The sequence below is a fragment of the Calliopsis andreniformis genome, chromosome 2 (genome assembly GCF_051401765.1).
Source record: "Calliopsis andreniformis isolate RMS-2024a chromosome 2, iyCalAndr_principal, whole genome shotgun sequence".
Classification (NCBI taxonomy): Eukaryota; Metazoa; Arthropoda; class Insecta; order Hymenoptera; family Andrenidae; genus Calliopsis; species Calliopsis andreniformis.
Genome location: NC_135063.1, coordinates 11,778,089 through 11,801,204, shown reverse-complemented (window position 1 = coordinate 11,801,204; position 23,116 = coordinate 11,778,089). Strand labels below are relative to the sequence as shown.

At 40.8% G+C, this 23,116-nt stretch overlaps 1 protein-coding gene across 1 annotated transcript in view; it reads left to right on the top strand.

The window, feature by feature from the left end:
- Calpc (calpain C) overlaps window positions 1-23,116 on the top strand; it is a 42,069-nt gene that overhangs the window by 8,498 nt on the left and 10,455 nt on the right. The window contains exons 2-4 of the mRNA XM_076392704.1: window positions 11,243-11,386; window positions 13,702-13,771; window positions 19,891-20,173. Coding sequence (XP_076248819.1) covers window positions 11,243-11,386; window positions 13,702-13,771; window positions 19,891-20,173 — 497 coding nt within the window. The remainder of the gene's footprint in view (window positions 1-11,242; window positions 11,387-13,701; window positions 13,772-19,890; window positions 20,174-23,116) is intronic.

Here is a 23,116-nt window from a genome sequence, read left to right as displayed (position 1 = left end):
GTGATTCTAAATTTAGAAGGTTTTCGTATTTTTCTTCCTATTTCTTTTTTAAAATTCTAAAATTGTGACTTCAGACTTAATTGTAATTTTCGAGGAATTCGATTTCCTGCAAATAGCATGTTTCAGTAACTGTTAAAAAATCCATGCCATTTTTCATTTACTCCATCTTAACTTTGATATTAAAGAAGACAAATGCCTAGACAACAGCGTACCCATGGTATAACAGAAAGTCAGCGAATCAAGATCCTCCTCAGGGTCGACTAACATTCATCCAAAGGCCGTTTCGAAGGCCTCCCGAGTTCGCCTCTGCGAGACATCCGTCTACAATGAATCACAGGAACGTCTCACGCGTTTCCACAGTCCTTTTAACTCGGTTAACAGTCACCGCGAGCTTGTCTCGTTGCGGTTCTCTCGATGCAGACATCAGCCGCAGGAACGACGCGTCATGTAATCGCTGAATCATCCGCGAGGCACATAATTCCTAGCAATTTACGGTGAACGGTACGAACTTTGTATAAATATTAAACGGGCTTTGGAACGTTATCGAGGGTCGTTTATGAAAATTAATATCGCATAATACGTCGTATTAAACGAGAAATGAGCTATCTGGCTTCATGCAGGAAATGCCTTTAGCATTTGTTGAGGTGTTAATCTTGGCACACTCGAAGAAGCATACACAGGAAATTCATGTGTATCGCTTTCGTAGGAGAAAATTTATGTACGATTGCTTATAACGAGGAAGCTTGAAACTGATATTTTTAGATACGGTGCGTTTAATAATTGAACGATATTAATAATAGATGCGAGATGGTGTACCACTGGCTTATCTCGTACGGTGACTCAGGATGGAGGACTGTAGTGCTTTCGTTTGTAATTCTTGATTTATACATCCTATTGAGTGGTATTGTGATTACAAAAAAAGGGTTTTATATCACCAACGTAAATCGTGGTTCTTCTTAGAATACGTATCAGTCTTCGCATAGTATTCATCCGTACATTCGTCTTCATTTAATCTCTTCAATATGATGTATTCCACTAACTCAGTGGTGGATTCTTCCACTTATCCTCGGAGAAAGACCATAAATACCTTTTTCCGTATACAGTACTAGGGAAGATTCGTCTTATATATTGAAGCTTTGACAAGCTATAACTGATCATTAGTATCTCATTAGTAGATCGATCCTGCTCTGGTAGGACCTCTTTGATATCCTGTATAATTTGCCTCTCAATCAGTGCCACGGTTTCAAGACTACTTCCTCTTCCTTTACTCTAGAGTTGAGGATTAGTCAAATCATCTGGTAATCAAAATTCTTTTTATTACTATTCGCAAAGGCAGAATATAAATTATGGATGTTTCGAATAATTTTCGAGATTTTTCAATATTCAAATATTGAAATACTCAAATGTTCAAGTATTCAATTGTTCAAGTAGTCAATTGCTCAAGTGTTCAAATACTCAAGTGCTCAAATACTCAAGTGCTCAAATACTCAAGTGTTCAAATACCCAAGTGCCCAAATACCCAAGTCTTGAAATACCCAAGTGCTCAAATACCCAAGTGCTCAGATACTCAAGTGCTCAAATACCCAAGTCTTGAAGTACCCAAGTGCTCAGATACTCAAGTGCTCAGATACTCAAGTGCTCAAATACCCAAGTCTTGAAATACCCAAGTGCTCAAGTACTCAAGTGCTCAAGTACTCAAGTGCTCAAATACCCAAGTGCTCAAGTACTCAAGTGCTCAAGTACTCAAGTGCTCAAATACCCAAGTGCTCAAGTACTCAAGTGCTCAAATACCCCAGTGCTAAAATACCCAAGTCATTAAATACCCAACTATTCAAAATTCTGAATTCCTTACGCAATAGAATCTAAGATACGCACGCACCATCCCCATCTCCACCATTACAATTTCCCTAATCACTACATCTGTTTCCTCCCGGAATGAGGAAGATACTCAACCCGATGTAAGAACACAGCCGAGATAAATGGCGAGATAAAGCATCCAAGATTCTCTCCTGACAGACTAGCTACGCACGATGATGCATAGGAAGGGAACCGCGTAACCACAAGCCAAAAGAGGGGACTCAGACGCGCGTGGAAGATCAAGCCTCGCGGTTCCCGATCGCTCGCGCGATAACGTTCAGGCGCTTGCACAAATTTCCGGTATTTGCCAAGGTAGTGGGAGCACGAGTGACTGCTTACAGGCTGTTCCATTATCGTGCGAACGAATCTGAGGTAAAACGGCTCCGAGGAGAATAAAGATCGTGGCTCTTCTCTATACATCTCGTGAGCGAGACACTGCCAACAGGAAAATCTCCTACGTAGCTGTTCCGGTCCCCCGCGAGATGAAATTTCACCTGAAGCTCGCTCGAGCGTACTCCACTTCCAGTTCTGCTCAACCGTGGCGGAGCAAACTTGCTGCCCATTTGTCTTTCGCGATTTCCGGCGGATCGAGCGCATAAATCGAAACGAGGTAGCCAGGACTGCTTCCTGATCCTGAAACCAGGAAAAGAATCCTGCGACAGGAAATCTTGGAACAGGCTGCCTCTCGCGAGGCCAGTTTGATATCCAACACGTTTGGCGGCTGTTGTTACGTAAACGTACGTGTACTTTGCAAGCAGAATTTGTTGTTCGTAGAGGAAGTCGTTCGAAAGTGGAATCGCTTAGCTAACGAGATTAACTGATGGCGAGGACACAAGTTTTGCAGGAGGAAAATCGTCGATTTTTCGTCATACCTTAATTTAGATACAAGTGTACAATACATCGTATATGCAAATTTTCTCGATACATTTCCTTCAGCGATTCCCTGTAAAGCGTAGCCACGAGCAAGTAGCATTGGTCGACCTTAAGGTTTGTTCCTCAACCACCTGACCCCTTCAGGACGCTTGGTGCGTGTCGGAAATGATTAACACGAGCGCACAGGGATCTTTATCTACTGTTTACCCTTTTGCCTGACCCCCTCGTTTCCCGACAAGAGGATCGTGCCTCCGCGAAGACGCCCTCTCATCCCCTCGCGCGGCAGATAACTGTTATTCCAAAGTGCAACAAGAAAAGCGGTGTCTTCGTAAAACGCAGGTGGTTGGGTCGCTTGGCTGGCTTTCGTGCTGCCGGTTATTTGCTTTCATTCGACGTTTCCTGAAATTATCTCGTGACGCAAGGGTAAACAGCCGCATCCGTTCATCGATGGAGTTTGATGAAAGTCCTTTCGAGTCTCAGGAAAGTAACGATCATTTTGTAACCTTTAGGTTTTAATGGATTTTTCTGCTGTGGTATGGTATAATTAGCTTACTAGGTTTTAGTCACGCGAGGATGATAATTATAGAAAATATAAATATATAGAAACACAAATATACTAAATTTGAAGACTAAAATTATCATCAGTCGAAATTAGCCATACTTTGGAAAAAAATTAATCTTTTTTTATCAATCTCAATTTGTATATTAAAACGAGTAAATGTGTATTAAATAGGGCGAGTAGAAAATACTCATTTTCGTCCTGTTCGCCCCAATTCAGAGAGGTGACACGTGTCACTGTGTAATGAAGGAGAGAAGAACAATAGCGTCGCACCTGTCGCTCAAGACGCCAACTGAGTTGTGCTTCGTGCACTGGGCAGGGAGACAAATGCCTCTGGACTTGGTGCTTTGCACGAGACAGTAATATGTGAGATGCACGAACGCGTGCCCTTCGTGGCAAATTCGCGTTCGTCTATGTCAGCCTGTGTTACACTTGTTGCTTCTTTTCTGGGTCAGGAGAAGGGGTGGTTTATTGATACGACCCTTCTCCTGGGTACTCAAATTGATATTGAATTGATACACAGATTTTTCTTTCCTCTGTATTCATATCAGTACGAGTTGCGTGTTAGTGCGTGCAATGACGAATGCAACTTGAGGAGACGTAGTAATGTGGTGTAGGGTGTCACGAATCAGCTATTTATATCTCAAATTAGTGCGACAGGACTGTGTGGAGATGCCAGTTACGTAAAAAGATCAAAAGTGCTTGGTTTCAGAATTTAGTGATTTTAATATTCATCTGTATTACTTTTCCGTTTAAAACATAAAATTCAATTGTTCCTAAAAATGCAATACTGCAAATGTGCAACAGGAATGAATGCTAACATCATTGCTCTAGAAATACTAATTTTAGGCAAAATAATTCAATAGTTTGATTTAGCGAAGTCAATCAGCCACTGAGTCTTTAATTGCATGTTGACGTCATTGTCCCAGGGGGTTATAAATACATCTCGAGGGTCATTAAATCCTCAGTCGCCTCGGTGAAGCCACCGAGGACGAATCTGCCAAGGAGCCTCTAGGGATAACTACCTTCGACTCTCTCCCAATCATTTCCCACTCCTCAGAGACCAGAAGGACTTGTCCATCCACCCCTGACCCAAGCCTCAGGTGCCTCCTGTTTTTCCCCCTTGAATCTCTGCAGCTTCGATCAAGCATGAGAGGTCAAGGCCTTTAGAACACCTGTGAGATCATTATAATTTCTAATCTCTTCTTCATAACTCCTAGAAGTGCTTAGAGAACCTTTCTACATAATAGAAATTAGTAGAGATACTCCTAATATTAGAGATAGTAAAAGAAATAATCCTAATCAATTCTATTCTATTCTAATCTTCAATTAGATTTTTATAGCATACCATGGGAACATAATAAAACAAACATGTTATCCACACATAAAAACGTCTTGTTTGTTTATTGAGCTCGCAATCAATAAATTCTGTACCCATGCACACGTGGCAAACACTGAAGAACGTTTAAGCGATTACGTACTGTACATCTGAACACAGCACTATAATGCATATACAATTGGCGTGCACGAGGAGATAAAAAGCAGAGCAAGACATAATAGAGGGAAGGAAATTAAGGTCGTAGTGCACGAGGTTACAGAGAACGCTCATCCATGGTTGTACGTATCCCGTTACGCGAGTGTCTCGTCGAGTCCCCTTTACCATCGAAGAAATAACCTTCTCATTTGATACGCGTTTCTCCCGTTAACGATAAAGTCTTAATCGCCTCTCTTATTATACACCAGAGGCATACAAGAGAGACTAGAAGTCCTCAATTGAACCATTCGACGTTATATCAGTTGCACGTGTCTTCGATTACATTACGACGTACTCTCAGCAACGATTGAATCAACTGAACACAGTATTCGTATATTGCTTGATCTTGTGGGCGTAGGTAATAACAGAAAAATTACGGAAATCATGTTATTCGTCCTTGTTTTCTATTTAGCAGTCGCCGAGACTGGTTTCATGTTTTTCTGAAAGTTCCTGGTACTCGTGCGCTGTCTCGTTGCAGTTGTTAATATTCATGTTAGTCGAGGGGTTACTTATACTTTGGAACATGCACGAAGAAGCAGAAAAAAGAACGTTCAAGCGAATAGAAAGTGAACGATTACTCATCGAGGACGTAAATACTGAATCACGTTCGGGCTACTTAATAGTTTCCGTGGCTTTGAACCAAGTGGAAGGCACCTTGTGAAACGTTCTAGCCTTGTTCTGCTCTGCTTTAGAGTTTTCATCGAAACTCTTGCAACAGTCATGCAGAGTTAGTTTCGTTACTTTCTACAGAACACAACGCTGTTTTTAATACTATGGAAAGTCTCGTAAATCTATTTTACAAACCAAAGATTTCAAGTGCCCAAAAAACACACTTCGTTTTAGTTATTAACGATTTCATACTTTGCCTTCCCTGAGTACAAAAGAATCATGACCTAGTACTTCGCTGATCCTCGCAAGTAGTCCCTCCTCTTAAGCCATCTCGACCTCCACACCATCCCACTCGCTGTTCTCTATAACAGTTCTCCATCTGCACAATTCCGTTTTCTTCGTTCGATGAGATTTTCCCCTTTATTACCATAACTCCGCGACCCGAAACGCTTCGTTTTATTATCTCCATTCCAAGGCTCGGGTCCATAATTTGCGTTCCAAGGCTCGCCGCTCTGTTCGTAGCGTGGCGGCACAAAACACTCCTCTGCGACGTTGCAGAGAGAGGCAACTATTTATCACTGTGCCTAGGAGTAGGCAGTCGATATCAGCTGCCTAACTCCCGATGCCTGTTGTCTGGATTATCCTGAATCCCGAAAGATCCATAGTGTATAGTGTAAAGTCCATTTTCTTGAAGTTCAACCTAGAATGAACTGTTTCCAGTCAAGAATTCACGTGTATTAAAATCCTTTTCAATGATTCCTTTAAATACGATTAAAGTAAAGAGAAGAGTAAAGAAAAAACGCTTTAAGTACGACTGAAATGTGTCTGACTTTAAGGTTTATTCTACTAGCTTCACTGTATCTGTCTGGGAGGCTTATTCTACTGATTTAGTTGTGCCTGATTTGGAACATGTTTTACTGTTTTCACTGTGTTTGACTGAAGACTTATTCTACTGAGTTCGCTGTGTCCGACTCGAGTCTTATGTTACTGATTTCGCAGCGTCTATGCTAAAATAAAAATTCTGTTTATTATTCACAACATCAGGTAGTATCACAATGATATTTGCCCATTGTCAAGGAGATCCAGCTTCCCATTCCCCATTATCAGAGCTCCAAATACCGGAAGGCGTGCAGGTATCAGGAATGATTGTGGACACGCGATTTCCACGTTCTCGGGAGAGAAACCAGAAGAACCCATAAAGGTTTTCTTCGACGCGACGGCGGCTTTGCCGAACGGCGGCGGTTCGTGCGCTTCAAGGCCGCGCGAGAGAACCAAGCGTGAAACTAGTCCGACCGGTACCAGAGAGTATGGTAGCTATTATACGCTGGCTAACGTATAGAATGGATCGCAGAAGTGTTCGGTTTAGCGGAAGGCGAAGTCGAATAACCTAGCACGTAAGATGTAAAATCTGTTCCTCGCTGAGGCACAGGCCATGGGCAATCGTAACGTCCTCTCTTCGCGATTTCCTATGGGGTCGGATGATTGCTCCGACTAGCAAAAAAGCTGGGGATTTTCTGAGTCTAAATAAAATGCTGGCTTCCTGTGAAATGCTGTACGCCGAGTCGAGGAAATTGTAGCTGGAACGATTGCAGGGGAATTGTGAAAGTAGATCGTGCTAGGGTTAAGGTTTAACACGCTGACCATGAGTTACGTGGAAACTGTGTTTTGCTTGTTTTGAGAAACTTTTGATTGGGAAGATAGATCTCTTCAGGAACTCAGGGAAAGTTTAGGTGTAGCTGATCGTAAGCTGATCTTCGTACCTGAAGCGGCTCCTTCAATTCTTAGCTGATATTTTCAGGCTTTGGAGCTGTCAGTGGCGTACAAGAAGATTACTTGTAGCCATCTGGGATCTGGGTCTTGTCGTTTAAGAATTGAACCCTCTGTGCAGAAACACTGTGCAAATGGAAAAGAAATATCCTGTCATTAGTGGTACTCTAAGACTCTAAGAATAAATATTTTATCCTCACTTACAAGGGGGCTAATTATAAGTTAGCTCTCTGAAGTTGGTGCCTCTACAGACAGAAGTGATACCTATATCAAAAACAGAAACGAAGAAGATAATCTGTAGCAATCAAATTAAAGTTTATCTGTTAAATTCTAAGCTTCCTAAGACATACCAAGAAGTTAGCATCTCCACAATATAAAAATATCTACTAGAACCTGCGATCCTATAATAGTACAGCCTGCAACCCTTGGATGATCGTAACCAAGAATGAAAGGGGATTAAACGGTACAAGACTCCGCTCGAAACTGTGATGAGTTTCGAGAGGCCTCAGGAGGCATGACTCGCCTATCTTCCAGGGGAACGTTAGAAGCGAGAGGATCGACCAGATCGTGAGGAACAGCACGCGAATATTCACTATGTACACAGCGGTTTCGATCGTAGCTCCTCTTCGTTACTGTTGCACCGAAACAGCTGCCTTGAAACCGGTTCGCAGAATTAAAACCTATTCGAGACAGTCTGAATCATTCGCGAGATACGAACGCGTTACCCACGACAGGGTTCAACGGTGAACTCTCATGGTTACTATTTACTATAATCGTGTAATAAAGAAAATCGTAGGAAACATATGCTTCGTTCCTCTGACGTCAAGATATTCCACCGAAGAGATTACAGAATATGCTGGCTCGTAAATGGGGATTCGTAGCAGAGTTGTTAGTACCTTTTACCGTTGCCTCTTATCGGCTCAGAAACTTTCATCTCTGAAGAATGCAGGTTCTAATAGGTAACTGCGAAGGTTTCTTGTTATATCCTTGTGTAATTCGTGCTTCGATTGGTGGAAAGGATATCAGAGCGATTCCTTATTTGCTGTTTTATAGGGTACTACAGTAAAAGGCCATTTAATAATTCGTGGAGCGTACTTCCTATGATATTAACATGAGTCAGGATTTATTGAAAATCGAAACACGCATGAATAATTTCGTTAGAACACTCTTAACATAAAGCAATGCTATTGGCCCTTATCGTACCCAAGATATGAAAACTCAGAGTTCGTACGAAGATCCTTAAGAATTGGAATTGAGACATTTGAGAAAAATATACAGGGTGTTCATGAAGACAAATGAAATATCGTTTGAGACTTTGCTTCTGAATTACTGATGGTTGAAAAGGTAGCTATCGTATGAGTGAAATGTGTCTGACTTTGGGACTTATTTTACTGATTTCGCGATGTCTGGTTTTGGAGCTTATTCTACTGATTTAACTACGTCTGACACTAGACTCATTCTACTGATTTCGATATCTCTGGTTCTAAAGACGCTTCTCCCGATTTCCCTATGTTTGACTTAGTACCTATTCCACTGATTTCGTTCTGTCTGACTCTGGTGCTTATTCCACAAATCCATCACGAAACAATTAATCCCCACCGACACTCACACTCGAAAATCTCCATCACACCATCAGAGTGACGTCGCCCGAAGCTAAAAGCGTTCCCTGAACCGCTCTCACCCTATTGCAGAAAGGGGTAGGTCGAGGAGGTCGACAACAGCAGACACAGGACCCTTCGTCGAGCGACAACAATAGAAAAAGGCACGCCTTAGCCTGGTATGTCAAGGCAGCGGCGCGACGCGGAACGGAGAGGGCAGTCGTTCGAGGCGGTTAGAGACGAGAGAAGGAACCTGCTTCTCTAGCCAGGCTAATTAACTCAGCGGATCGGTGTCGTCTCGTTAGGATCTTAATTGGCGTCGAGGACTGTTCCGCGGTCGCGTTAGGCCGCCTCTGTCCGAGCAATGGCCCGAACGAGCCGGTCCAACGAGCGCAATTACGCGTTTCGCAACCTCGCGGACGCTTTCACGGGTCCCCGCGTCTCCTCTCGCGCGTTGTCGCCTACGCCGCGCGGTGAAAACGCATTATCGAGCATCGTTGCAAAATATGATCGTCCCTGTCGCGGCTCGTTCAACCGTGGCGAACATCCTCTCTCCAATCGCTCCGCGAATGACCAATATCGATGCCCCCGCCGCCGCCTGGTTCTCTTCCGCTACGATGACTCTGAGTAATGGCAGAGGCGATCGGCGATGACTCGATCGACGGGGATCGTTAGAACTGAAAGCGTTTCGCAGACGGTGGAACGAGCGCGCAAAGGAAATTGAAGATTGAGTTCTTGTCCGAGGTGGTTCGGGATTGGATATTATCGGGATACACTTTTAATTGAATAGTTATTACTTTTATTTCCTTATGGGCGAACCGAACATAAAACGAGATTATGTGAACGACTGCTCTTAGAATATGGCTTTTACGGGGAGAAGGATAAATAGAAATACCTTGGAGAAGGGAAGAATAAATAGATATGCCTCGAAGAAGGGGAGGATAAATAGAGATACGTGAAGATGAATAAAGAAGAAATTAGTGTAGAGTGATACATAAATAGTTTTATGAGAAAGATGATCGATAGACTGCAGAGTTTTATGCTTTTATGAAATATTGAATACGTGTAATGTTACAGAATGCATATAATATTTGGAAATACAGGAAATATGAAACATAAAGCGCAAAGGGTAGCAGGTGAAAGAAGAAGTAAATGAATTAAGTTCCATTTCTTTAACTGTGTTCGCGAAGAAGTGAAATTCCATAAAAGTCTGCTGTCTAGTTATTAAGTCATCGAGGAATTAGCAGTAGAATATTTTACAATAGTCAATTTATGTCCTATTCGTTATTATTTACTGCTATCGTGAATATGTCTTATGGTGCTGTAAAACGAAGAAGAGGAATCAACTTCTGCTATAAAATATAACCGCAGGACTGGCACCGATGCTCTATCTTATTATTGCACTCTACTCTTCTGTTTCGTTTACTATAAGACAGCACACGGTGCTAGATTTTTTCTCGGAAAATAAGGCTTTCTTTGGAAGTCACGCTTTGCCAGCGTCGTGTAGTTAAAGAGAAACAACCGTTCGCACCTATTAAGATTATCCCCCGTTAATTCGAATCATAATTTACGGCACGAGAGTAGAGAGTGGTACACGCAAGGGGCGGTGTTCCATGGGCAACAGTAAGTTACAATTGGATTCTTCGTTCTGTATTTACATTAGAGTGGTTACTGTAACCGCTTCCATTGCTGGTTAGCGCGTTTTCGAAGCGAATATAGAAAAAGAACGCAGTAACAAAGACTTCGCCAGAAGAGAAAGTGTTGGCCCCGATACGATGACTTCGATGAGGTCTCGAAACGTGTTATCACACCTATCGAGGTCGATACCAATCTTCGAGTGTTGTTAGCGAAGCTGATTTAGCTGCAGAGACAAATTATTTAAGTAAATGTAAATAAAACGAAATCAGGTGGGTTTGAGAGGTAGAACAAAAATGAAGAAAAAGGAATCCTTATTAAATGTAAAAAGGGAAATATTTTAGGGTTGATAAGTAATAGCTATTAATTAGTAAGTTTCTTTAAAGTGTCACTTCTTTAAAGTTTCGTAAATAATTCTTTAACTGTATATAAATATTTCAAGCTATCTGAATGCTTTCAATTTTTCTTTTAATTAATTTAATATACATATAGTGTTCAAGTCATCATTTTGTGACATCTGTTAACGTTGCAATCATGCAGGAACTCTTTCGCAAAGAGATCGTAACTGTTGTAAGATTAAGGGAGGGTGATGAAAAGTACGTAGGTGAGGCACGTACACCTGCTATTAATTTCTTGTTATAAATATTAATGGGATAACGTAATACGTTGATCCAGTTACATCTATGATGGATACGCTAGTGGAATATTGATTCAAATTGAATTATGTAATCAGCTACGTAATGGTTACTAACGACATAGAAAGATTTCCCAAATTATTCCTCTTCTAATTCGTAAAATTCTTTGTTTCAGGACGTAATGAGCGAGTACGAACGAATCAAGCGTTCGTGCTTGAAACGAGGTGAACTTTGGGAGGACCCTGAGTTTCCAGCGACACAGGCGTCGGTATTCTACCATCAAACACCACCATTTCAGTTCCAATGGAAGAGACCGAAGGTAAATCTATTTATATTAAAATAAAATATAAATACAATACAGTACAATAGAATTATTAATTATGTTAAAGATACACTAAAATGTGCGTAGTTAAATACGTCTGACTCGAGGACTTATTCTACTGTCAGTGTGCATTAGTCAGGTCAGACAGCGAAATCAGTAGAGTAAGACCGAAGTCAGACACGATGAAATCAGTAGAATAAGCACCAAACTAGACACATCAAAATCACCAGAATAAATACCAAAACAGACACAATGAAATCAGTAGAATATGTCTCGAGTCAGACACACATTTTCAAACATACTTTATACATGTTTTCAATAATTAATGATTTTCCAATTTTATCTTACTTTACCATGTAAAATCATCCCTTAAAATTCCTAATACTTTTTGTCAATCTCCTCATATAACTTTGAACTAGAGAAACAGGTTATCTTAATGATATCTAAATTGAAGAACTAAAATGCAGACACTGAAACAGCCGAAATAAAAAATTCATCTCTACACTATGACTAACACAGAGTTAAGTATTCATAAAACTTCGTTTAGCCTCGATCAACAGTTCTTCTAAAGCAGTTTAGCCACGTCTAATTCCTCACGTGCTCTAATTCCTCCAGAACGGAAGGACGAGGAATCTGAAACCCAGGAACCGTAACGGAAACAGTATGCAACCTTGACACGTAGCCTACGGCTTTGTCATCTTCGTGGTTATAATCGCGTAACAGCATCTTCGCCCAACGCGACACTACTAACGGTTCCTGTTTCCAAAGAAATCATCCTGCGTAGCAATTACTCCACGTTCCTTCCTCTTTTTACGCGAGCATTAAAATTATCAGCCCCTGTTGAATACAAACAAATATCCCCGCAACCATTTCTTACTCTATCATTAAACAAGAAATATAAATTTCAGAATTTAACTTTCACGCCTAACTGAGCATATCTACACGGAGTATATTGTTCGTAACAACTGAGCATCTCTAGAAACAAGCTCCACAATTTGAGGTATTCTATTTCCAAGCTGAGCAGAGATGAAGTTCATTGTCCTCTGAGAATTGTTCCCAAGTGATTCACACTGAACTTGTCGGTATACTAAACTTGAATCGATGAGTTGTAGAATATCTACAAGTCCATAATTAGCCAGTTTCAAATTGTCTTAAAATTAAATCGAGATCAGATGAGGATCACATGTCCCCTAGAAGTCTTGGCACTGAATTTTCGAGACCACGTAAAGAAAATGAATATGAAGACAAGGGAAAAATGGGGATAGGAAAAATAAGGTGAAGAGGGATCAAAGAAGTGATTGGTGTTTGAAAGAGTGTCAAGCCAAAAGAGATGGATCTAGTTTCCAGAGCCAAAATGTATTAAGTCACACAGAAAACAAGTGGATTGACTACACCCTGGGAATGGAATCCAAATATATAAAATACATAGACCTACACATTAGATCCAAATATCTGAAAATGTGATTCCTGGACTTGTACTGTTCTCCAACTCACTGATTCAATGACAAGATAAAAAAGGGAAAAAATCGACACTAAATCGAATATTTAATCGAGAGATCAACGATCCTGGGTCACTCGGTTACGTAACCCCGTGCTCTGTGATCCAAGAAATAAGAAAAGAAGCAAGAGGGTAAGGTTGCCGTCGCGGTAACTGGAGCCTATACTGCCTTGTGAACGAGACATTATGGTTCTCCGAGTTGCGTATAATGATCGTAACAAAAACGTTTCTACGACAAGGTCGACAATTGCGTTAACACATTACGCGATACGTGTGCACGCCCGTTCAACTGTCACGCTTTTGGCGTGACCGGAAGGGGTCGAAGGAGAGCGTGACACGACTGGTGAATAGAAACAGCCATCTGGATATCCTGTGCTGAAAACAGTGTCGTCGACGATCGAAACGTGTGCGATTCGAACGAGCCGTGTACATTAGTGATAGAAACCCTCTGTGATTTCACTGACAATGAGTCGTTGGGAAAATTGAAATGACTTGTCGGATCTGTGGTACTGTGATTGATTAGAGAGATATAGAATTTTTTAACGTGGAAAAATGGAAAGTCTTTTAAGGGAGATACAATTTCCATTATTTGAATTTGTAACTGAATTTTGAAGAAAATTCTACTTTAATGGTTGAAATATTTAAACATGCACTTGAATTTGAATGTTTGAATATTTGAAAATTTGAATATTTGAATATTTGAATATTTGAATATTTGAATATTTAAAAATCTAAATATTTGAAAATTTGAATATTTACATATTGTAATATTTAAAAATTGAAATATCTATAATTTCTATCCTTCATGTTTCAGGAATTATGCAATCGTCCAATATTCGTGAGCGACACGCCAGCTCAGTTCGATGTCATACCTGGAAAGATGGGTAAGAAAATATTTAACTAGCAGTACTCTATCATATTTCATTTTCGAGCGAAAAAGATCCAGAACTATACACACACAGATAATAGATACACAAGTTTTTCTCCTGCTACCATTTATACATTCCTCTCAGTTTATTGGAAACGAAGATGAGGTAAAAACGTTCCAAGCAGTAAAAGAAACGAGATAGAAGCCGAGAAGTGACTAAGCTGATCGTTCCGGTTTCACATTCCCGCTTCATCTTCGTCCTTTTGCTCTGGAGCGCGCAGAATCCATGCACGATAAAACATAATGATAGGGTTCACGTGTACACGTGTTAGCAAACCTGTAAATCACTGCACAGATCCCTTGATACAAGCTAGGGTTGGAGAAGTTCATCTTAGGTTTGCTTAAACATATAATAGCTGTTATATGTGCGTTGCCACATAGTCATTTGAATTTCAAATTTACATATCTATTTTTCCTAGTAAAACCTTCACTTCAATACACGCAACAAATATTTTTGAACCAGTTTGACGTGGATAATTTAATTGCGTAAGTTTTACAGAAATTTAAGGATCGAGAATCTTTTATGGTGGTTTAAAATCGTCGAGACTTAAGAAATGATTTAACACCCTTTTAGAACCATAAACCATAAAAGTTGAATCGAGTTCTAACGCCATAATTCACGCCAACGCGATGTTGTTAGCTACAGAAACGCGAATAACCGCCCTCGTGTCAACTCTTTCTATCAACGACCTCGAAGCCGCGTAAACCCTGAAACCAACTGTGTAACCTTTGACGAACGTGGGAGATAAAGCGTGGCCGTTTCCACAGACGCCTTCGTTGCGATCACTTTCTTCCAACAGGTTCGATCTGTGAGAAAACAACCGATCTGTGTATTCGATGTTCCTTAACGATTTAATTAACGAATAATCATGATGCAGGATTGTGTGATAATCATAAACGGTTGCCTCGCGCATCCTCAGTTTTGCATCACCTGGAAAGAATGTGGCAACCTCAGTGGCTCTCAAAAGGGGGAAATTGAAGCGACTCTAATATAGTTGATTGGATTGACAATATACGTAGTTCACTTTCAATTTTGAGTTAGGTAACCACTTTTCATTTTAATAATTTGTTCTTTATGGAGTCACCAAAGCTATTGGAGATAATGATCTTATATGTTTTCGTAGATTGCTGAATTTTTGAAAAGATTGTTTTAAATTTGATTAGGAGTAAGTGGTCCATTAGGTTTTGGTCTGAAAATTCAAATAAGTATATAGGACTTCGAAAATAATCAACTTTTTAACATGTCAATCTTGCAGCCTTTTATATCCTCGAATGTTTAAAGCTTTGAATTTTGAATTTTTCAAATCTTCACATTTTTAAAACTTCAACTCTTTTAACTGTCGAACTCTCAATTTTCCCACATTTCAATTAAAAAAATTGTTAAACACCTGGACCTTTGAGTTTTCGATCTCTCCAGTATTCAAACTCCAAGCTTCAAAATTTCCATAGCCCTTCCCACTTTCTCAAATCCCCATAACAAGCTATTTCAGTCCCCATATACTGACACAATATCACTTTTCTTCCCTCAACACCATCTAACCACAATATACCCCGCATAATCTCCTGCATTATTCTTGCTCGCGCCTGAAAAGACTCAGCTCTCTCAGCTAAGCAGAAACAACTTCCCAGGGAAGTAACCGTCCGATCGAGCCTACACAGCGTAATAAACACATCCACCCCATCTGTTCCCCGATGCAACAGTGTTCCTACCTTCGCTAGAGGAGCGATTTACGAACTGTCGGATGCCAGCGAGTCTAATCGAGTCTCGAAGTTTATCGTACACGGAAGTGTGCCAAGAATAATCCCTCCTCGAGGTCTCTGCTGCGTGATCACTCCCTCTCTCCCTCTCCTCCTCGTCAATTTCCATATTTCATCTTCTACGCGTTCGTAACGCGCGCGCTTAATGTCACCGAGGATCTTTATCGCGCACGCTCCCCTCGTCGATCGTCCATATCTCGTGCTCGAAGAGCTACACGACTCGAGCGCGGACACGAGTCCCTGGAACGCGTCTTGCCGACTTAATCTAATCTTGTAGTCGATAGAGCGCCGTGGACGGAAGTCGAGCGACGGGGGAATTCGTGCACGCGCATTCCTGAAGATGCACTGGCATGCTCGCGAATGCAACTTGTCCCGTTAACGTGCGGGAGCACGCGCGAGCTGCTCAGACGACGACATGCGATCGTTCTTTTTTCCCGACCTACATTAGGATGATTGAAGAGTAGCCTTTGACGAGTTCCTCTTTCTTCGAGGTAGCGATGCTTGTCATCGGTTGTCTCGTCAGTCTTTCATTTCGTGCTTTTTGTTTGAGGATATGTAGATGGGTGACGCTCAAAATGGGAGACATTGTAAATTTAGTTGGAATTTTAGACAGTAGCTGTTTGACTTTGTTACGCGTGCTGGTAGTTATAGAAGTTTGATTTCAAAATGTTGAAGAATTGAATTTATTACTTGTTTGATGCACTGATTAGGAAATAAGTGATATAGGGTATATAATAAGTCAAACTTTTTACTTAAAGTGCGATAAATCAGAGAAAAAAAATCATGGAGCAATTTTTAAGGACTCTTTGGAAAGGGGAGACTTCAAACTTGAAATCCACTGCAGAATTGGTCGCGGGAAAAATTTATTAAGCTCTGGAGAATCGTCTGAATTCGGAAAATATTCGGAGAAACACCACCTTCCTTTTCTCGGTCTGCAGCTGAGTGAAATATGATCTTCAGAAAAATTCAGTTCGGGGATGAGAAAGTAGAGGCTTTGCTCTTTGAAATGAGCGCAGACTCACTACTGTACGATTTTTTTTCACTGAGTTCTAGCAGTTCAAAAATCGACAATTTTTCAACCTAAATTAGTGATCCTTTAGTACCTGAAAAATTAGCATTCTCTTAGAATCTCAAACATACCACTACAAAATTAAAAAAAGAAATGTATACAACTTGCACATTCTAAAAAAAGAGGTTTACTGAGAGACACTGTCATTTAATATTATACGCTCACGCAAGGAAATAGGTACGTGCGTCTGCACAATGCTTCCTCGTTGATTTAAAGAACCGAGGCACCTTTTTTCCGCTCTATAACCACTGACACACATACACTTGGGATCCTGGCAGCGAGGGAAAGAATGCAAGCGTATAACGCGACCGTGGTAACAATTATTATTTTAATGTTTGATAACGTTAGGTAAGCGCTCGCGGCTGGGGAACCCATTAAAGCGGAAACAACGGTTACGGGATCGTTACGGGCTTTGTAATTATAATTTGCGATCCACGGTGACTACACCGTCTCTTATTTTCATGCCAGCCGCGGAGAAAGCCTCTAATTCGCATTAATTTGAAATCACTTTCGCGCCAGTCGCGATCTGCGTGCTGAACCTACGCGCCTCGGTGAGATCGTGATCCACTAAGTCTGTAGAACGGAGATCTATTAGTTTCTCCTCGTGGGAAAGGACTGGAAGGCGTGCTTTTTCGATTTTAGAAGTGGGAAGTATTGTCTCGGTGACTATACATACATAAGTTTTTTTAATTAGTTTCACAATCAGTTCCTTGAGGAAAAGAATTTCGGAATCAATTTTTGAGGAAAAATATACAGTTATTGAAAAAGTAGTCACATATTTACGAAAATGAAAATTATATAAACGAAGAATTTGGGAAGTTTGTACACCTATTGTCTAGTAATATTTTCTGGGTATTTATTTCGATACATAAAATAAAGTTGTATGCAAAATATTCGACAATGAGTGTCACAAAATTTTACAGCACGATTCCACACAGTAAAATAAGAAAAACTTATGTTACAGACTTCATTTCCAAGCTATTAATTGCTAAAGATGTACTTGAACCTCGACCTGTGTGTGAAATGTGTCTGACTTGTCTTATTCCACTGACACAGCTGTGTCTGACTCTTGCAGTAGAATAAGTCCCAAGTCAGACACATTTGATGCAAGCTATAAATATTCTTATGTCCATTAGTCCGTATTTTCCAGTTTCTATTGCAACAATGAAATGTGCCATCGGTTTCCATTAAAGCGCGCCAGAGTGAAGTCGCAGAAAAAGTAAAAAGTACAAAGGTCAATTGCACCCAGAAGGTTCACCATTAAATTCAATATTTACGTTCGTAAAAATGTGAAATCGCCTGCGTCGTCCCCGAGCCATTGCACAACGCGGATCGCCGTGGTTCTTGACACAGATGTCAGCCTGGAAATCGGGCTAGAGGCACGGAGAGTTCAATTACAATTGTGTCTCATTCGCCTGGAGTTATTCAACCTGTTCGATCAGACGGACAGGTTTGCTCTCGTGGAAAAATATTTGTTTACTTGCATAAACTGGACACTGGTTAACTCATCGGTAAAGTTTGCGCCGCGAAACCAGGTCTTTCTGATCTGGGTATAGTGAAAGTGGATCGACGTAGCCCGTTCGCGAATAGAGACACGCGGGGGGGTTTAATCGAGCGACGATTACGCGATAAATGATCGATCGTCGGTTACATTTGCGCTGATTTACCAGAAGAAGTTAATTTGAACAGGGAAAATTGACGCCTACCTTCTTGGGCTAAACTTTTTTTTTACCTCGTTACGTGACCCAATGCCACCAAATTTCTTCTTTACGAAATCATTTGCTGGGAGAGGAACTTTGAATCGACACTTATTTTTAGCAAATTACCTGCTGCAGTTGCAACCTTCCAGCTCTGAGGTATTTTTATTTGCGATGCAATGTAACTATAACCGCGATTTAATCTTGAGTGATGAAATTGAAGAGTTTATGAAGCTTGAAGTTTTCTAGCTTTATTTCTCAGTAACAACAGATGGAATAGAATTTTATTTGTTGTGCAATAAAGGGCATTTCTTTTATCATTCTTCATAATACTCTGCTCAGTGGATCTATAAAACGAAATTACTTTTTCTGTTTGCGTAAATGTATGTATATACGTTGATCAAAATTCTTAGTTTGTGTTTTCATTCATACAGACATAATTTCCTAAAGAACTCGAGTAATTAAATAGTAAAATGTTGCATAACATGTTCTGTATCAGAATAGAGGCGAACGTGAGAATCCATGAATAATCGCTTCGAAATTATTCCATAAATTATGGAACGATTCTTCTCTTCGCGTCGATGTGCAGACTTTATGAAAGACGAAGTACATTCGTAATGACGGCGTGTCGTAACATCGTGAGAACATTATCTGCGATCGTAAAACGACAGAACGTTTTACGTTATTACCTTCCCCTCGTCTTGGTCTCTTTTTAAAGATCTGATCGATGAACTGTATTGTCTAAGCACGAAATAAAAAGTCATTCGTCATTTAACTTCCACGCATTTCATCTTGATTGCAATTAGTCGTACTTGTCGTGCCTCTTTGCTGGATTAATTAATGATAACTCGTGCAACACTTACCACTCAACGTGAATTAAATTTATTCTTAATTTACAGGTGTGTTTTATAGAATGTTCATTTTAGAGTCACACATAAGATAAATCAGACGTAACTTCCTTAATTTGTAAATCAATTTTCTCCACTTGTTTGTACTTAATAATGATTCACCCTCTGATATGAATTCGTCTGTAATTTACACATAGAACCTCATTCGAATTCAGTAAAAGTTTGTGCTGCTTGTGTGTTGCAAATTTAATCTGATTAACGTGGATAGCGATGAAGATCTTTCACGCGATACGTCTTAATATGCATTAAACAAAGTTCTTTTTAAATTTTCATTTAAAAATTTAGACCTAACGTTCATTTGGAAAAACTGCAATTTGTATGCAAGAAAAAGATTTGTGCAGATTAAAAGTACCAACAAATTATTCACACTATGAAAAAAAAACAAAATATAATACTAAATATATCAGTCGTAACTCTAAGAATTATTCATATATTCAAAAAAAAAAGAAAAAACAGAAAATTTAATACAATAACCTGATATTAATATTCCTTAAATCCCCCAAACTTTTATCACCCACCACAAAAAAACTCTAAACATCCTTTCACCCCTCAAACCTCTCTCCCATTTTTTGAAACTCAAAACTTAAAACCATGTCAGATCTTAAAATCACATCAGAGCTTAAAATCTCTATTTCTGATCCAGGCGACAAGTGGCTGGTCTCCTGCCTGGGCGTTCTCCACCTCAGCAAAGGCCTCTTCTACAGGGTGGTGCCAGCGGACCAGGGCTTCGGGAGCAGCGGCGAACCTCCAGGATCACCGACCGCCGAATACGCTGGAGTGTTCAGGTTCCGTTTATGGTGGTGCGGCGCCTGGGTCGAAGTTCTCGTCGACGACAGGCTACCAGCGATCCATGGTCGGCTGGCTTTCGTGCAGAGCCGTCACAGCGATCAATTCTGGCCAGCACTTCTGGAGAAAGCGTACGCCAAGTAAGTGGTCGCTCCTCGAACCGTCTGAACCCGAGACCAGTCATCAACATTTATTTGTCAGTCAAGAGAGCAACGCCAGATCTCTTTAGTCTGTTGCTGGGATCGCGAGGGAAAAGGTTGGTGGCTTCAGGATTCTCGTAACCTATGATTGAGGGAAGATTTTTATCCTGAGGCAGGTGATTAAGTTAGAATTAATGTTTACTGAGTTTGTAGGTAGGTTCTCTGCAGGATAGGTTTATAATTATAAAGAGTGATTGATAAGAAGTGTCAGAAATTTTAAGGGATAGATCTACATGTCAAGGTAGGAGGAAAGTCAAGAGTGAAAGACAAATTGTTTAGAACTTCTTTCCAAGGTTAGTAATTGTTGTAAGAGTGCCTAGAATTGAAGTAAAAGTGAAGGCAGTAGAATGAGTCCCAAGTCAGACACAGTGGAGTCAGTGGAATAAGCACCAAGTCAGACACTGTGAAATCAGTAGAGAAAGTCTCAAGTCAGACATAGGAAAGTCAGTAGAATAAGCCCTAAACCAGACACATAAAAGTCAGTAGAATATGTCCTAAGTCAGACACATTTCAGTTCTCTAAAATATTAATATCTGATCTGAAGATGAATATTAATATCTGAAGCCACTGATATTAATATCTGACTATAAAAATGGATTTTCAAGAATGGAGAGCCTCTTACATTTGAATATTCGCATACCTTCATATATTACAACATCGAACCCGAGTTCCTTCACCGCCGACTAAGCAATTAACCAGCCCCGATCGCTCGCGTTTTTCCGTGGGCGTAGAAGGCGATGGCGATCGAGGTTCATCGATTGATCTCTGTAAGGTCGATCCTCGTGCTAACGCGCCATGAACGTCCACCTGGTGAACGCCCACGCCGCCCACCGGAACTTGCAAGATAGAACGAAGTAGCTTGGAAAGTTATTCGCATATTTGCGTCCTCGCCATCCTACGAATCCTCCGTTCTCGTAACAATCTCGAAAGCAGCCTCTTGCTGGACCAATTTTCTCTGTTTTTTTTACGTAAACCGCGTGGGCAAAGGTAGGATCGTTGAACCATATTTAGACATTAGTTGGATAGCCAAAGAAACAACTCGAAAGCAGTTATTCAACGGAAAGCATACATAATTAATACCTCTTCTCTATTTCTTGTTTTAGCGATGTAGAATTATATAATTAACACATTAATAGTCAGTGTCTTTGTTAGAAAACAGGAACAGCCTTCATTAATAAAAAGTGATACTTAAGTTTATTAAAAGCAACTGTTTTTGCTTTCTTATCTTAAGTGTCATCGTATCAGTGTAGAATTAATTAAAGCTTAAATCCAGAGAATGAAAATCTGAAAATTGAGAAAGGCGTATAAAGCTTCTAGTCAAGCAACCCAGTTGATGAACCTAGAGTCAAGCACGATCGTCGTTTCAACTCAATTAAAGTAGCCTTTACACAGACAACTTTGATCGCTTTCAGCATGATCAACTCGCTTCCCCGACGAAACGGTTGCCTACTGCAAACGTAGCTCAAGGTACAATCCACCACTTCCTCAAGCAACGACAGTAAATCGATCCTTCGCCTCTCGCCACCGCAATACAGAATCTCTAAATTCCGCCGCAATGGAAATAAGACAACGCCAGGAAACTATAATAATTGTTTCTCAGAGTGGATTCAATCTCGACCATTATTTACAGTTACACGTAGAAATAACTCGTAGAAGAACATCCTCGCCCGCCCATTAACCGCCTCGCCTCTCAAACGTAATTTCTCTCTTCCGTGTGCCAATGTGTTAATACTATTACGTGACAGTACACCAGGGACATTTTAATAGAAACATAAACAGGCTTTAAGTGGCCGAGGGATATCGATAACGAAGCAATCGAGCGGTCCACAGTCGCGGGGAACGATCGCGTCACATCGAGGGAGGGAATATTTATTCACGGTGTCCCAGAAGATCCACTGAGCGGATCCTAAGCGCGGATAATGGTCCAGCGCGATCCTCCGCGATGTGGAAGACGCGTTTACGCGGATGAACGAACGACGATGACCGGTTCTGCTGGAGGTCCTTGCTCCTCCTCTTAATCTTTCCACTGATGACCGTACCTCTCCTTCCTTCTTCTCCTTCACCTCGTTATCCGCTTCTTGCTCGCCTCCCTTCTCGGCTCCCTCCGCGTGTCTTGCCGTCAGGGATATAAGAGTCTGCTGGGCGTTGCTCTCGAAACGGCTGCAACGTGACGGCCTCGGAGAGGAAGACGACCTCGCGCGAGATCCGAGAGACAAAAGGCACGGGAGGGATCGTCGATAAGACAGCGAGATTTTCCCGCTTCTTTCTTTTTATTTACGAGCCGCCTCGCGGCAGCACACTTTATTGCTCGATTAAATTTACTGCGTTCGATGCTGGTGCACGCGAGGGACCCTCGCTGAGCTTGGCCTCTCACGTGTTTCGGGAAAAAACTGCGAGGGTATTTTTAAGCCTCTGGAATCTTAGCTGTCGGGTTTAGGAATTTGAGGCAGCTTTATTTTAGGGGTTTCTTCTTGGGCTTCGATTTTTTGGGTGTTGCGAGGTCGCGAGCTGTGGTGGGTTTGTTTTAGGGAGAGAGGTAGTTTTGGGAAGTTGGTAGCTTGAGAAATAAGTATGAATGTGTTTGGAAGGTAATCTACTGATTTCAGTAGGTCTGACTTACGACTTAATCTACTGTTTTTACTGTGTCTGACTCGGGAATGAATCTACTGACTTATAATTTGTTGTGTCTGACTTGAGGCTTGATCTACTGGCTTCGTTGTGTTTGACTTAAAGCTTATTCTACTAATTTTACTATGTCTAGTATGACTAATATGTCAGGCAGAAGAAATTTAGACTTTTTTGCAACAATTAATAACTCTAAAAGGTAGCCCCAATCTCGAGTAAATAATACTTGCATTACTGCATTACTTGCATTGACCTGCA